Below are 16,633 nucleotides of genomic sequence, written 5' to 3'. Positions count from 1 at the left end.
CAAAATAACCATCAATCGGCCTCGGTCTGGAGCTCCGTGCAAGATCTCGCCTCATGGGGTTAGGATGATCGTGAGAAAGGTGAGGGATCAGCCCCGAACTACACGGGAGGAGCTTGTTAATGATCTTAAGGCAGTTGGGACCAGGGGCGTAAATTTCGTCTAACAGTTGGGAGTAGGGTTGCCAACTTCAGAAAATGAAAATTCGGGACAATCACCTTACGGGCGGGGCTTTTGGTGCTTGACAACTTTTTATTGGTCATTTTGTGTTTCAAGAATAAGGTCCAAGGTTAAGAATTGTGCTATTAATTGCAGGTTTTCAAACAGAGATGGCGACAAAGAGGCAAAACTTACGGACTGCAGCTTTAAATATAAAATGTTTTTCTCTATTTAACAACATTACAATAGTGAAAGACGACTTCCCTTACTGATCACGTCTCTTGCGCGGTGGGATGTTGGACTCATGAAAAATAATCACGTAGTTTGTATTCACCAAAACTGATTTACTGAAGTGAAAACACAGACGGAATTGGCGTTAGCACGAGCGCCGCTTGCTGTGAGGCGGGAGCGACGAGCCGGTGTTCTGATGATTTGTGCTACCCGCTCAGTGCTGCTGTTGTATCAGTCAGTGGTTAGATCAGCGTAGCAGTCAAAAAACGGGACAAGGGAAGTCACGTACGGGACAAATCAGTTAGGCCCAAAATACAGGACATCCCGGCTAATACGGGACAGTTGGCAACCCTAGTTGGGGGGGACAATAAACATAAAATTTCTCAAGAGCAATTTTTGAAGGGGACACAAATAATACAGCTATAATTGTACTTGTAAGGATATTTATACACAGAGGAAAGCCTTACTACTATTAGTGTAGCGGGGAGACTGTGCCAAATGAGACAACGTCAAGCTGTTGTGGTCGCGCCGCGACAACGCTCGTGTCCGTTGTAGGCGTTGCCAAGTCTGCGGTTTTCCCGTGGAATTGGGCTACTTTATCACTGTTGCCGCGAGTTGTTTTTCATGTCCGCGGGTTGAAGTGACCCCAATAACGTGTATTTTAGCCCCCGGAATGCGATTTTTACTGGGGGACCCCCTCGAAACGTGGTTAGTGTGGGCTAGTTTTGGGCTAGTTTTGAGTAGCAATTGGGTGGGTTTTGTTGGGAAAACGCTAATATAGCGACTCATTGAAAAATACATTGGCATCATCTGTATTAAAGAGAAAATAATCACTTCATCCGATGTTTAAGTTAATTAATTAGCCTTGACAGCCTTACTTAATGGAGTTCCACAACTATTGACTTCGTTCTCTCTCACCGGAATTGTATGTGTAGGTGACCCTGCTCAAGAAGGCACATGCACAGGCCCGTTTAAAGTTTGCCAATGTGAACAAGAAAGTGCTGTGGTGACACTAAAATTGAGCTCTTTGGCATTAACTCGACTCGCTTGGAGGGAGAGAAATGCTGACTATGACCCCAAGAACACCATCCCTACAGTCAAGCACGGAGGTGGAAACATTATGCTTTTGGGCTGTTTTTCTGCTAAGGGTACAGGAAGACTTCACCGCATTAAGGGGCAAATGGATGGGGCCGTGTACTGTAAAATCTTGGATGAGAACCTCCTTCCTTCAGCCAGAACACTGAAGATGGGTCATGGATAAGTCTTCAAGGATTACAATGACCCAAAACATACCGTCAGGGCAACAAAGGAGTGGCTCAAGAAGAAGCACATTAAAGGGTTAGTTCACCCCAAAATGAAAATTCTGTCATTAATTACTCACCCTCATGTTGTTCCAAACCCTGTAAGACCTTCGTTCATCTTCGGAACACAAATTAAGATATTTTTGATGAAATGTGAGAGCTCTCAGACCCTGCATAGACAGCAACACAACTGTAATGTTCCCAGGTTTAGAAACGTAGTAAGGACATCAGTAAAACAGTCTATGTGACATCAGTGGCTCAATTAATGTAATTTGCGTAATCAGCGTTGTTTACGCTTAGGGGAAAGTGTGCGGATGTGTTGTGATACTCTAAATTGGCGGAAGACGTAACTCGGGGGACATAAATTATGTTATTTTTGTTTTCTTTGCGCTCAAAAAGTATTCTCGTAGCTTCGCAAAACTGAAGTTGAGCCACTGATGTCACATGGACTGTTTTACCATTACAGTTGCTTTGCTGCCTATGCAGGGTCTGAGAGCTCTCACATTTAAAACTTCGAGTTGCCAAACAACAGCCAAGAAACCTTAAGGATTTAGAGTGAAACTGTAAAGAGGAGTGGACCAAAATCCCTACTAAGATGTGTGCAAACCTGGTGACCAACTACAAAAAAAATGTCTTACCTCTGTGCTTGCCAACAAGGGTTTCTGCTCCAAGTACTAAGTCATGTTTTGCTTGGGGATCAAATACTTATTTCACTCACTGAAATGCAAATCATTTTCTAACCTTTATATAATGTGTATTTTCTGGATTCTTTTGGTTGGTATTCTGTCTCTATCCATTAAAATAAACCTACCATAAAAATTACAGACCCTTCATTTTTTTGTAAGTGGGCAAACTTACAAAATCAGCAGGGGATCAAATAAATATTTTCCCCACTGTAATGCTCCATAAAAGCCAGACTAAATGATGCCTGTTCTGACCCACTTCAGCCCTCAGTATCAAAGTGTATGGTTATCACTGCTGTGTAAATGCATGTATGCCACCTCTGAGCAGCATTAAACAGTCTGTGTAAAGACACCTAAATGCCTTTAGAAGTGCTTCTGTTCCACCTTTGCTGTGTATTTGGCATTATATTTAGTTTTTCATACTTAATGTAACTCTTGTTGTCATAGCTATGTTGAATGATTTTGTTAGCTCAATTGAAGTGTTCTTTATGGTATTCAATTTTCCAGGGTCTTCCTGGACCAAGAGGAGGAATTGGGCTCCCAGGCCCACCAGGACCTCCAGGATCACCAGTAAGACCAGCTTCTGCCATTTACATATTTAGCATTTTACATATTTCAAATGATTTCTTACTAACTTACAAGAAACGACTACTGTAATGGGCTTAATTCAGTTTAGTCTACATATTTAGCTTTCATTTGCATCAAAATATGTGCCTATATATGTGTAGTATAATGCATGTATATATACTGTACATGGGGTATGATTTGTAAAAAAAAAAAAAGAAAAAAAAAAGGTAGACATTTGGACAATGTAGAAATGCAGTGTAGTTTTTTATAAAATGAACAGTAAAAATGCAGAAAATAATTGTTTTAACTGAACTAAATTACATTTTTTAACACTAGACTATGCAGTTATTTTTACAATGATTTGTTATTTACAATTTGTTTACCCCATGATATATTAAGATAACATTTTGAACACATTTCAGCATCTATCTTGACAAATTTTTATTTTTTCTTTCCATCAATAATTTTTACTAGGCAGCTTGTGACACTGAAAATAGATCAAATGAAAATCTGTTTTTGTCTCACAAAAGTGATATTGCAGGAAGGACTTTGTACACATTTTGGATTAGACAGACTACATTTCAAAACCATATGTCTGCTAGATGTTCATTTTATCAACTTTAAGCAGTACATTAGCATGTAAGTTACCAAACAGATACATAACTCCAATTTTGGCTTTTGAAGTTCTGCTAATTGACTATCTCTTATATATTCAAATTCACTTTTTGTTTTTATACATTCCAAGACATTTTGAGTCTTTTCGTCCTTTCTGTTAACCCTTACTTTAACTAGGTTAGGTGACTTCTGTTGGCTTTCAGAGGGTTTAGAACTAATGCAGAGCTTTCACACAGATCTGTTCTGAACGCTGTAACGTTTGAGGCTTTTAAAAGGGGCGTGTGTCTGAATCTAAACTACACTTCTGTCATTCTGCTGTCCGTAGGGGCCACAAGGCGCTGGGAACCCTGAGGGAAGTGGGGAGACTGTGAGTGCTTGTTAGATTTTAATAATATTAATGTTTCACATGGACACACAGAACCTGCACATCATCATTCAAGAAATGTTCAGTACTATGAAAAAATAATTTTCCCCTAAGTTCTGGCAAAGGCCTAGATCTTACAACACAAAGAGATTCAGTATGCGACATATAGAACTTGAAAAATGTCAAAGTGCACTATATCTGCTTTATAATTTGTAGGGCTGGGTAGAAAATATTGAATTCTCGATTTTGATGAACCGATATCGATTCTTAAATCCCAAGAATCGATCTATGCTGTTTTCATTGGATGCGAACAAAACTTAATGAAACGTTATTTGTAGCGCTCCTCCCATCCACTAAATCCCAATAAGCTTTTTGCTTTGTCAGTTTTGATATGAAACAAAGTCTCAGCTTTCAAATTCTATCAATTGTATTACAAAATTCAAACAGTAAATAGCGTTTTGGCACTCTTTAATGTGGCATAACAGATCACTGTAGCTGCCTCACTTCAAGCGGCATGTGAACCGATCATCTCTTCCTCTTTACTGCTAATTATAGCACCAAAATAACATGAAAAAACATCAGAAGGTATGTTGAAAGAAACCGTATAACTTCCCGAAATGTTATTCAACTCAATAGTTAGAATAGTTAGTTCTATTTTTACTTAACCTGTTCTTCAGTATTTAATCTGTTTAAATATATCCATAATCAAAACAAGTTATGACATCCACTGTTTAAATATTTATATTTCAACAACAAACCGGAGTCGAAAAGTAATAATCCTTCAAAAGTTATAATATATATAAATATATATATATATTTTTATATAAAAAAACTTCCTTGTGCAATTTAAATGTTTCTTTACAAATCACTTTAATATAGTAATGTACTAATGTAATTATTGTATTATAGCATTAGTTGAGAGGGTTTTTTTTTCCCTTGAAAAAAATAACTTGTACTGTACATGATTGACAATATATCTAAATGATTCAAACTTGAATCAAATTGATTTGAGGTCAAAACTGAATTGAATCGCAAGCTTGTGCATAGAAATGTAATCAAACTGTGAAATATATCTCAATACCCAGCCATAATAATTTGTCATTTGCTCATGAAAAGAGTTGACAGTTGGCTGCCGTGTCTGTTGTGCTCCCTCATCTTAAATCTTCAGGACTTGGTTTGTATGTCCCTGGTGAGCTACAGGCTGGTTGTGTTATTCCAATGTGATCTCATGATAATTCGTATGTATTTTACGTAAAATGTAAACTTGAATCAAATTGATTTGAGGTCAAAACTGAATTGAATCGCAAGCTTGTGCATAGAAATGTAATCAAACTGTGAAATATATCTCAATACCCAGCCATAATAATTTGTCATTTGCTCATGAAAAGAGTTGACAGTTGGCTGCCGTGTCTGTTGTGCTCCCTCATCTTAAATCTTCAGGACTTGGTTTGTATGTCTCTGGTGAGCTACAGGCTGGTTGTGTTATTCCAACGTGATCTCATGATAATTCCTTGTGATTTCTGCTGCCAGCTCGTTTCCAAGAATATGCCTACATAATGTTAAACACTTCAGTTTAAACCTTAAAATAAATAACATTTCTGCAATAGTTTAACATTTACTTGTCATGTAATGTTTACTTTGTTTGCCATGGGCCACAAAAGGCGTTTTCTCCGACATGCTGTGACTGACAATAGAACTATAAAATACGCAAAAAACACAACATAATTACGAAATGAAACAATTGTATTAGTGCGCTGTAATCCAAATCTTCCGAATCCATAGGACTGCGAAGAACAGACCCAAATCTCTTCCGAATCCATACGACTGCGAGGAACAGACCCAAATCCAAGGCTTTTTTCGGCGATCTTCTTCTCCATCCCTAGCAGCAAGTCCACTGTGAGGAGCAGCAAAGCCCGCGCTGACTGACGCGCTCTTTACAAATTCAAATGTTGCCGCTTCAAACGACAGGTTTTACGGCAGGATAATCGAACGCTCATTGGCTCTCGCCAGCATTCGTCACAGATTGCGACATGCCGTGTTTCTGGTGAGGTGTATTTGAATGATGCGCGCGCGCGCCTTCAGGAGTTCATGGAGTGGATCGGGAAAATGATCTGGATAATATTTTCAGCGATTAACAACATAAATTCTGCTCTGGATCACACAAACCTACTGTATTCCGCCAGAGAGGACCGAGGCTGCAACGCATCGTCATTTGGATTACTTTTGGTACTGCTTTTGACATTTTTGCAATAAATAAATGATTGTAATTGCATTTATCTGTCTGTCATGTTTTTCTTATACTGTACAGAAATGTTTAGGTTTATAGGTAGGAGTGGAATTAGAGACTAAATTTTTTATTTTTTTTTGTACTAAAATGGTTATTTTCCTGCATATTTTGGTCATTTGCGTTTTATATCCTTTTATATTCGCTATAAAATGGGTAGGTTAAGGTTTGGGGGTAGGTTAAGGGGTCTAAAAATCTAAATCGCTTATTGATAAAATGATAAAAATGCATATTCGCTATAAAATGGGTAGGTTTAGGTTTGGGGGTAGGTTAAGGGGTCTAAAAATCTAAATCGCTTATTGATAAAATGATAAAAATGCATATTCGCTATAAAATGGGTAGGTTTAGGTTTGGGGGTAGGTTAAGGGGTCTAAAAATCTAAATCGCTTATTGATAAAATGATAAAAATGCATATTCGCTATAAAATGGGTAGGTTTAGGTTTGGGGGTAGGTTAAGGGGTCTAAAAATCTAAATCGCTTATTGATAAAATGAAAAAAATGCATTGATACGAATATCTTGATATAAAAGATACGTAAATATTTTTACGTTTTTTAGCTAAAAATACGTAGCGATTTGTACGTTTTAAACGTTGAAATACATCTAAATTGTACGTTTTAGCATTAATAAAAACGTACAAAAGTGTACGTTTTGTGCTTGTAAATGTTACGTATTAATACCTACGTATAAACATGAGACCAGGCTGGTTATTCTTCACTTCCTGTCTGGTCCTACAGTTGATGATGAATAGACCTAATGTATTTGTGTGTCTCATTTTGTTAGCAGTGCCAGACAACATGTCCAGCTGGACCACAGGGAATGCCTGGTCTGCCGGGGATGAAGGTGAGTCCCCAACCCTAACTTTGGCTCATAAAACAAGAGTTAAAATGTATTTTTTTAAATTCCAAAAATGTAAAAATATAAAAATGTAAGACAATGAAGTATTGCTTTAAATAAAAAAAAAAATAACAAATTTAAAATGAGCAATAACGTTTCTTTATAGATTCCATTTACTTCTTGTTGCAGAAAGACTAAATGTGCTTTCTGGTGTAGCTATACATTTTGCTAGCTGAAGAATGTTTCTTTGGTTAAACACCAACTACTTCTCTAATGAATGAGTGTATTACTAAATTGAATCTCTGTGCCAGGGACATCGAGGTCTTCCAGGTGTGGACGGTGTGCCAGGTACCCAAGGTGAAAAGGTAAGACTGCTCTAATCTTAATAATGATGAAAACCAAGAAGCAGCAATACACAAGTTCGCCTGAGATTTTAATCATAGTCATGTTCTTCTTTATTAACAGGGAGAGCGAGGGGCCGCTGGTGAGCCAGGTCCTCCTGGACGTCCAGGAGATGATGTATGAAAACTTGTTTATGTGTTCATACATTATGGAGTGTGGTGTGTTTTCAGTATCAGCTGTGACCAAGAATATAAATTTCAATTTAAAGTGTTCTATTGGCATGATTGTCTTTACATACAATATTGACAAAGCATTATAAACAAAACAAGTAATGAAAAGAACAAGAAATATATCATAACAAATTTCCATACAGGGTCAGCGAGGACCAATTGGATTCCCTGGAACTCATGGTGATAAAGGAGATCGGGTAAGACTTTAGACATCGGGTAAGCAGACGAGGAAAGAGTGAGAAACCAGAGGAATGCTTACAGAGCAATATCCTCCAGGCTAATCAATGCATGAAATTATAACTACATTTGTTTAAAGCTCAATACATCCAATCAAATAACTTCTGCAGTGATTGCACAGATTTAAATGGCTGTGTGAGCATAATATATGCAGAACAAAAAGCAAGGGTGGGTATAATATTATAAGAGCTAGCCTGTGTGTTTTATGTCTGCAGGGTCCTCCTGGATTCAACGGGATCCCAGGACCCACTGGACCACCAGGATCACCAGTACGTGAGCTGTATTTCATTGATTTAAAAAAATATATATATATCAAATATATGATCAAAATATTCTGAACTAAAGTCTGGTATCAAAGTACAGAAGATTTAAGTCTTACTTCATCTGATATTTATGGGAAAAGAATGTACAGCAAACCAGCCTAGTGGAAATGTAGTTCAAGAGAGCTTGTAGGTTATTAAACAATATTTTAAGATGAGTTCAAGTTATTTTAGGTAGGTAATCCAATATAAATAATTTTAATAATAATTATTATTATTGTTAAGTTGGCTTGAAAAAGCCAACTTACTGAAATCCTATTACTACTTCTTCTTCTTCTTCTTCTTCTTCTTCTTCTTCTTCTTCTGAGACCAAATTTTAAAATGTATCTCCTCCTAGTCTTTTAAAGCTACAACCACCAAACTCGTGTCAGACCTTCAGACTGGTCTGACTCGGTTTGCTATATCTTTTCTAACTGATCCGGCTTACGGTTTTCATAAATCAGACTATCAAAACCACCTAAAATCCCATAGACTTTCATTGGGGGGGTGAAAACTTTTATACAATAAGACGTATGGTGTCTATTGCTATAGCAAAGCTTAACAACTCCCTACTGAAAAAACTGCTAAAACCAGCCTAAGCTGATTGACTGCTTTGGCTGGTCTCCCAAGCTGGTTTTAAAGTGGTTTTGGCCATTTTTTTAGCAGACCAGGCTGGTGTTACCTGTTTTTTAGCTGTTTTTTCACTGAATCAACTTGTTTTAGACCTTCAGACTGGTCTGACTCGGGTTGCTATATCTTTTCTAGCTCATCCGGCTTACAGTTTTTGTAAACCAGACTATCAAAACCACCTAAAATCCCATAGACTTTCATCAAACTTTTATACAACAAGACTTATGGTGTATTTAAGCTGTCTATTGCTATAGCAAAGCTTAACAACTTCCTACTGAAGAAAAAAAAAAAACAGCTAAAACCAGCCTAAACTGATTGGCTGCTTTGGCTGGTCTCCCAAGCTGGTTTTAAAGTGGCTGGTGTTAGCTGTTTTTTAGCTGTTTTTTCACTGAATCAACTTGTTTTAGCTGGATTAGCATAGAAACATGCTAACAACATGCTAGTAACTTACTAATCATGTTAGAAACATGCTAGTAACTTGCTAATCATGCTAACAAAATGCTAAGACCATGCTAGTAACATGCTAATCCTGCTAGAATCATGCTAGCAACATGCTAGTAACATGCTAATCATGCTAAAAAACATGTTAGCTACCTGCTAGTCATGCTAGAAACAGCCTAGCAACCACCCCAGGTACCCTAGCAATATGTTTTATACCTGTCTGTTTTTCTGATAGACTGTATTGCCTTGAAAACATTCAAACTTTAATCTTTAAAACTATTTTAACTTTCAAACTACTTCAAACTGAACATTTTCAGACTGCAAGCTTTTAAAACTTTTTCAAACTTTCTAGCTAGGCTTTTTCAAGCCAACTTAAAGTTTGTCTACAAACTTTTCAATCTAGTTGTTGTTGTTATTAATACAATAATAAAACAAATTAATAAATCATTTTTTTAGCATTAATAAGCATAAAATTAAAGTTGATGGGGGTAAATCACTGCTGGTAAAATGGGGTTTTAATAAAAGTTGGCTGTCTATGCAGTAAAAACACAAATAAAAAAAATTGTGCTGAAAAAAACAGACAAAACAGAGTCTCAGAGGGGCTGAGATGAAAAAAAGGTAGCAAAACTTCAACACCCATAATGCAATGGGCTCGATTAGTCTATCCATGTGCGGGGATGCAAAAATGCAGTATGTTATGCACGACGTAGTTTTGCACAAAAGCCCTGTAGCTAACAGTTGTACAGATAATATATTCTATATTTATAAATATGGAATAATAAATACAAAATGTATTAATGATAATAAATTCTATATTTAGTTTTGTGATTTATACAGTTTAATATAATATTCAAAAATAATAATATTTGTGTGTCTTAACAGGGTGTTGAAGGCATCAGAGGGCGACAGGGACATCCTGGGCCTAAAGGAGATGATGTAAGTTATTGTTGTCCATATGATCTACCCTAATCAAAAACACTATGCAATAAAAAAATCAGTAAAAATCATTTAAAGTACACTGATTCTTTCTGAAGAATTCTAATGTGTTGTTTTAGGGTGCGATTGGAGCCCCGGGAGAGAAAGGAGCTCCTGGAGCCAAGGGTGACACTGTGAGTGACTGACTGATCAGATTTATGCTCAAAATTACCTTTATATTCAACATCACTGTAATAATTATGAAATGTTACTGGAAGAAATTTAATAATGATGATAAAGATTGTTAATCTGTAGGGTGAGCCAGGAAAGCATGGATCTGATGGAGCACCAGGATCTCCAGGAGAGAAGGTGAGTTATGATCATGATTTTTATAATGCATAAAAATCAGAATATATGTTTGTACCTGGTGTACTGCAATGTATTTCCAGTTTTTATTATGCTGAATTATACCAATTTGACTATTAAAATGCATATTGCTTTGACACAAAATGATGATTCCTAAATCTGGCTTGTTGAATGATAAAAAATGAAGACGCATTTGTGATTTTGCTGTCTGCTCGACAGGGAGAGACAGGTCTGTCCGGAGCCATTGGTGTCAGAGGAATTGTGGGAATTCCAGTGAGTTAATCAGCTTGTGCATATGTTTTATTATGTGCTATTCTGGTGTACTTTTCCTCAAATGATTCTTAAAGCTGCTGCTGTTACTCTGAATGCAAATACAGTAAATGAGGGTTTGCCTACTATGCAGTAAACAAGTAAAGAGATTTTCACTCATTTGTAATCTGCAACTCACCTTGGCTAAACAATGCTGCATCTCAAATTCAGGGTTTACCAGGAAAACAGGGACTCGTGGGGCCTGCAGGCCAAAAGGTAAAACTTAATTTACATGAAAAATAGTATATATTGAATCTCATTTAAATTTGAAAACAGTGATGCATGACATGCGATGGATCTCTCTTTTACAGGGTGAAATTGGCACTGTAGGACTGACTGGTCCAGTTGGGCTTCCTGGTAAAGATGTGAGTATTATGATATCAGTTTTTTGTGTGTCTCTTTCTGTATATATATTTAAGATACTGTTATATTTTGTTGTATGTTCATTTTATATATAGGGAGCACCTGGACCACCAGGAGAAGATGGAACTCCAGGAGCCAAAGGAACCTCTGTAATAAAAGCATAATTCAAACATATAAAACATTTTTTTTTCTTCTTATTATTTTTAATTTAATTTAATGTAATTTTTATTTTATTTTATTTTACTAAATAATGGTGCATAGTTAGGAAAGCAAAATAAGCAAAAGTAATAAAAAAAATGTTATTGTTTGCATTTTTTTTTTTTTTTTAATTTTTTTTTTTTTTTTTTTTTTTGTAGAATATTTTTTTTCCATTGGTTACAATAGATTAGACTACAAATTCATAGTAATTTCTTAAAAATTGTATTCAAGTAAGCAACAAACTTCCTTCCTCAGGGTGAACCAGGAAAGCAGGGTCCAGTTGGCCCAACGGGCCCGCAGGGAATCCAGGTGGGTTGGACATGGAAGAACCTGTTGGTCTGATTATGGATCTTAATGGTTGTGTCCCAATTTGCATACTAAAGCTATGCATCAAACATATGTACTCTGCTTGAGATGGAAAAGACAGTACATTGTGCAAGTAAAAAAAACTAAATTGTGTATTGATACCACATACGTTCTTTAATTTAGCTAAATAATGAATTTAGTATCAATACTGAATTGAACTTATTGTTTCTGCAGGTCTTAAAAAGATCTTTAGAAGTCTTAATTCGTCCTCCACAAACGAAGGACTGAAAAGGACATAAAAAACGAAGGACATAAAAAATGTTGCATGCTTCCAAAGAAATGTATATCTTCCACAGTACTTTTGTTTTGCTTTCTAGTACAAATATCTAAACATCTTTAAGTTAAGATACATTTACTTGAGATGCAAACTGAATATATGAAGTCTTGTTATCTGAGAAATTGAACAAAGTGAGTTCATGCTTAAAAAATGGGTGAATGAAAACTTTTCACTTTTAGTTGTTGATTTTTTTTTTTTTTTTAGCCCATTGGCAAAAGAAGACTTTTTATTTTGTCATTTTGCTTCTCAAGTAAATGTATCTTGAGGAAATACTGAGCAATAAGTTTTGTTTTTTTTATAAATTTAAAAGTAATGGAAATCTATTGGAAATTGATTTTTAAAAAATTGAAGCATTGCTAATACAATTATTCCTTTTATTTTATTTCCTTGGTCTTAAAAAGTTTTCTACATTTTCTTTCGTAAAACCAACAGAAATCCTGCTATATAGTCGCTGTTGGACAATATGGGCAATATTTGTTAAAAAGCATGCAGTCATTCAGTCATGCAGTCATCATGCACTATTTGCATACTATTTTCAATATAAAATGATACTCTATGTGATGCACTAATACTAATTGTGCATACTATTTAGAACAGATATAGTGTGCAACTTTGGGACACAACATGTTTGTATAATATTACATCCAACTCATTCAATAAATTTAGAAAAAAAATGGGTGGTTAATCACACCGTTTTCCTCATTTAGCATAATTACAGTACATGCATGAGTACTGATAAAAAGCAATTATTTGGTGAAGTGCTATACAATTATACATTGTTATTGTTATTGTAATTCATAATCTTGACTACTTCCTCAGGGAGATAAAGGTGACCAAGGACTCATGGGCCCTCGTGGAATCAAGGGTCACACAGGTCATAAAGGAGACCAGGTGTGGTCATTGTTCATTGTAATAATCATAACACAGAAACGTATTATTGCTCGCTGTTTGTGTATGATCATGTCTTTTTTTCTTCTTTTTTTTAGGGCCCAATGGGTCCTGTTGGTCCCAAAGGAAGTGAGGTAAATTAGAAAGTACTCAGTGACCGTTTACATGGCTGTTGCTCCCTGCACTTGTATGAATACCATGTAATTGTATTTTTCCTCTCATCGCTCTACAGGGAGATCCAGGTGTTGTAGGAGAACCAGGCGTGAAGGGTGATCAGGTTCGTCATATTTATAGCTGCATACCATTGCACCCTCCAATTATGATATATCAGTATGTGTACAGTAATCTGATGGTTTTTAATAATGGTTTACAGGGGCCTCCGGGTATTCCTGGAATCAAGAGTGAGGTAAGCATGCCATCCTTCATAAAAACTCATATTATTGGAGTTTTAGATTGTAGAAGACTAAAAAAGTTATTTTCAAATCTATTGATATAGAAAATAAATCAATAATGTATTATAAATAAAATATTTCTTTCATAAAGTAATTTTCTTTTTTTTTTTCCAAATATTTATGTATGTCTAATCTATCAATTAGATAATCTATCAATAATCTTTTAATTCTTTTCATGTTAATTTACCAATAAATAATAACGTTTTTTTTTCAAATGACTTCTCATAAAATACTTTACAATTTTTTTAAATGACTATATTATTAAAAATAATATATATATATATATATATATAGAGAGAGAGAGAGAGATAGATAGATAGATAGATAGATAAATGATTTCATTTTTCTGAATATGTATCTATATATATGTAAATATATATTTAGACATTTTGAATTTTTAATTCATCTTTAAACTTCACCTTTTTTTATCTAAACTTGAACACTTTTCCTTTAAGAAATGCAAATCTAGTTATTGTTGTTTTTTCTCCTTACTCCTTCTGTCATCCTAGCGTGGAGAGAAAGGCCAGAGAGGAGCTACAGGAGCTGATGGTCGTCCAGGTCAGCCAGGCCACGAGGGTCTGACCGGACCACAGGGAGCCAGAGGTCTGGAGGGGGAACGAGGACTATCAGGACCCCCTGGTCCCAGAGGTATACCTGTGAGTACATTGCTTTGTTCAGTTTTGAGTGGACAGTACGTTGCTTCTTTAGAAATACTTGCTCTGCAGTTGTTGCTGATGTTGTCCTCAAATGACTTTTAATAGGGGCCTAAGATGAATGACGAGAGGATCCGTGAGATTTGTTCAGCTGTTGTTGAAGGCATGGCATCTTTATTAATCACTTTAAAACACCAACATCAACTTTATTTTGCTTTATAACTGGCAACTAACGTATAACATGGTATTGTACCAAACAGAGCATTTAGATGCCTACAAGAAGGAAGTAGCCAAGAAGCCTCTTGCCATTGGAGCCCCTGGAACTCCAGGACTCATAGGACCACCTGGACTACCGGGACCAGCAGGTCCTGCTGGAGAAGCCGGACCCAGAGGAATCATGGGCCCCAAGGGGCCTCAAGGATACTACGGTCTTCCTGGAAAACCAGGAGCCAAAGGTACATTGGTTTGATTCTCACTTCCTCTGATTTTTCCAAACCATGTTTCACTGTCCCAATTAGTGCTCTGCTATCAGCTGAATTACAGCTGAGCTCTCGAGGATGCAGTGAGCACACTTAACGCTGATTGCAAATGTCTTTGTTTGTTTTTTTTATTGCCTATGAATTCTTAAGATTAAACACTCGTATGAAATATTCAGTTAAGCTTCAGCTGCATCATGCTTTTTATGCTTTCAAAGACATGGAATTTATTCCATATTCTGTTTTCCATACAGGATTCATTCTTTTATTTCATCTGCAGCTTTGGCTATTGCATAGCATCTCATGTTTTTGAATGCCTTGTGCCATTAGTATTAAGATGCTGTGAAATATATAATTTTTTGGGGGGCAAAATGTGCTAAATTTTTGTTACCATGGATAATCTATGATTTTGTGAGGACTATGATAATTATGTGCAAAGTTTTTTTTTAGCCCGTTTTTTTTTTTTTACCAGTTTAGTATGGTTTTTGTCTGATTAGTCAGTTAATCCTTGAGTTAGCTTACCATTAAATAATAATGGTTAATTCTGCTATTAGTCTTTCAAAATGGAACAAAATGGAAAATTACAAAAAAAAAAACTAAATTCCAACATAAAAAGTAAAAAAAAAATGAAATGAAATGAAAAAATAAAATAAACTTTAACTGAAATAAAATATGCAAACACTAAAGCTTATTTAATTTCAGCTAGTTGTCAAAGCAACATTTCTCATTTTCATGTAGATTAACTTGATGTACTAAAACATCTTAAAATTAAAACTGAAATTAAGATAAAAACGACAGACATTTAAAAAAAAGAAGACTAAAATTAATAAATTACAAAAACACAACAAAATGGCCACAATTTTAACTAAAATTAAAATTAAAATGAAAACAGAAAATATAAAAAATAAAAACAATTACAAAATATTAATTAAAAAATACAAAAGTAGCCCAATGATACTAATACGATGATAATAATGAATATAATATTTAATTATAATTATACAGTGCTTCCTTAACGCTTACTAGTCATTCAGGCAACTTACCAACTAGTAGATTTTAAAAAGATGGGTAGTTTGAGTAGGTGAACACATTTGTAAATATCCTCTTTGGCAATCCAAATCATGCTGATGGTGTATGCTGTACTTCCTTTAATATCACATAATGTGCACAACGGAATACTCCTGCAAGAATCAGCCGTTTTTATGATATTTACAGGCTAAAACTGTGAGCACACCTTGATTTCCATTAGTTGCTGGTCAATGAAGGGTAGCAGCCTCCTGAATGTTTAGCATTGCAGTTCCCTTTCAGTCGGTCACTCTCGACGTCATGTCGGATGACCGACGAATTGGGATCTCGCTTAGAGAGACCAATCTACTTCGAGTGTAAACTAAACGAACCAATGCACATTGGCATGCGATTATTGCATCCAGCTGCCGCTGATCACAGCGTGAGTATAAGTAGGCAGCAGATGCAGCGCATATTCAGCTTTTCGCTTCGGAGCCGAGCGGTTCTATCGTTCTGCTCCTGACCTTCTACGTAGTGGTAAAAAACTACAGTCAAGCACGCTCTTCGTGGGCTCTCGTGCTGGTGGTACGGCGCTTCAGCGGCGGTGGTTTCAAGTTCAAGTTCAAGTCTGCTTTATTGTCAATTCTTCCACATGTACAGCACATACACACAGAGAATTGAAATTGCGTTACTCTCAGACCCTTGGTGCATACAGATAACACTAACAGTAGAACATAAATACAGATATACAGATTAAGTATAAAATACAACTATACAAATATACAAATAAGGTAAAATGTAAAAAAAAAATATATAAAAAAATATATATAAAGCAGCACACGGCACATGGCAGATAGAGTGCAAACCAGTGAAGTAAACAACAGTGCAGATATAATGATTTGTAGTGCAAAAAGAGCTTATTTAGACTGATTAAAGTGACTGTGTGTGTGTATTTGGGAGGGGGGAGTGGGAGAGTCCGTCAGAGTTCAGTGGTGCGTGGGGCAAAAGGGGAGGGGGGGCAAGGTCGGGAGGGAGTTCAGCTTCCTGACAGCCTGATGGATGAAGCTGTCCTTCAGTCTGCTGGTCCTGGCCTGGAGACTCCGCAGTCTCCTCCCTGATGGCAGCAGACTGAAGAAGCTGTGTGTTGGGT

The 16,633-nt window shown here is 36.2% G+C and overlaps 1 protein-coding gene across 1 annotated transcript in view; it reads left to right on the top strand.

Moving 5' to 3' along the window:
* Window positions 1-16,633, top strand: part of LOC107669946 (collagen alpha-1(IX) chain-like) — a 44,061-nt gene that overhangs the window by 24,663 nt on the left and 2,765 nt on the right. The window contains exons 15-36 of the mRNA XM_016462380.1: window positions 2,879-2,941; window positions 3,879-3,920; window positions 6,983-7,042; window positions 7,348-7,401; window positions 7,502-7,555; window positions 7,752-7,805; window positions 8,061-8,114; window positions 10,098-10,151; window positions 10,271-10,324; window positions 10,446-10,499; window positions 10,716-10,769; window positions 10,977-11,021; window positions 11,117-11,170; window positions 11,264-11,317; window positions 11,622-11,675; window positions 12,829-12,900; window positions 12,996-13,031; window positions 13,130-13,174; window positions 13,271-13,303; window positions 13,859-14,005; window positions 14,111-14,165; window positions 14,263-14,457. Coding sequence (XP_016317866.1) covers window positions 2,879-2,941; window positions 3,879-3,920; window positions 6,983-7,042; window positions 7,348-7,401; window positions 7,502-7,555; window positions 7,752-7,805; window positions 8,061-8,114; window positions 10,098-10,151; window positions 10,271-10,324; window positions 10,446-10,499; window positions 10,716-10,769; window positions 10,977-11,021; window positions 11,117-11,170; window positions 11,264-11,317; window positions 11,622-11,675; window positions 12,829-12,900; window positions 12,996-13,031; window positions 13,130-13,174; window positions 13,271-13,303; window positions 13,859-14,005; window positions 14,111-14,165; window positions 14,263-14,457 — 1,387 coding nt within the window. The remainder of the gene's footprint in view (window positions 1-2,878; window positions 2,942-3,878; window positions 3,921-6,982; window positions 7,043-7,347; window positions 7,402-7,501; window positions 7,556-7,751; window positions 7,806-8,060; window positions 8,115-10,097; window positions 10,152-10,270; window positions 10,325-10,445; window positions 10,500-10,715; window positions 10,770-10,976; window positions 11,022-11,116; window positions 11,171-11,263; window positions 11,318-11,621; window positions 11,676-12,828; window positions 12,901-12,995; window positions 13,032-13,129; window positions 13,175-13,270; window positions 13,304-13,858; window positions 14,006-14,110; window positions 14,166-14,262; window positions 14,458-16,633) is intronic.

Source organism: Sinocyclocheilus anshuiensis, unplaced genomic scaffold (genome assembly GCF_001515605.1).
Source record: "Sinocyclocheilus anshuiensis isolate Anshui unplaced genomic scaffold, SAMN03320099.WGS_v1.1 scaffold160, whole genome shotgun sequence".
Taxonomy (NCBI): Eukaryota; Metazoa; Chordata; class Actinopteri; order Cypriniformes; family Cyprinidae; genus Sinocyclocheilus; species Sinocyclocheilus anshuiensis.
The sequence above is the reverse complement of the archived record's forward strand: the minus strand, read 5'-3'. Positions and strand labels throughout refer to the sequence as shown.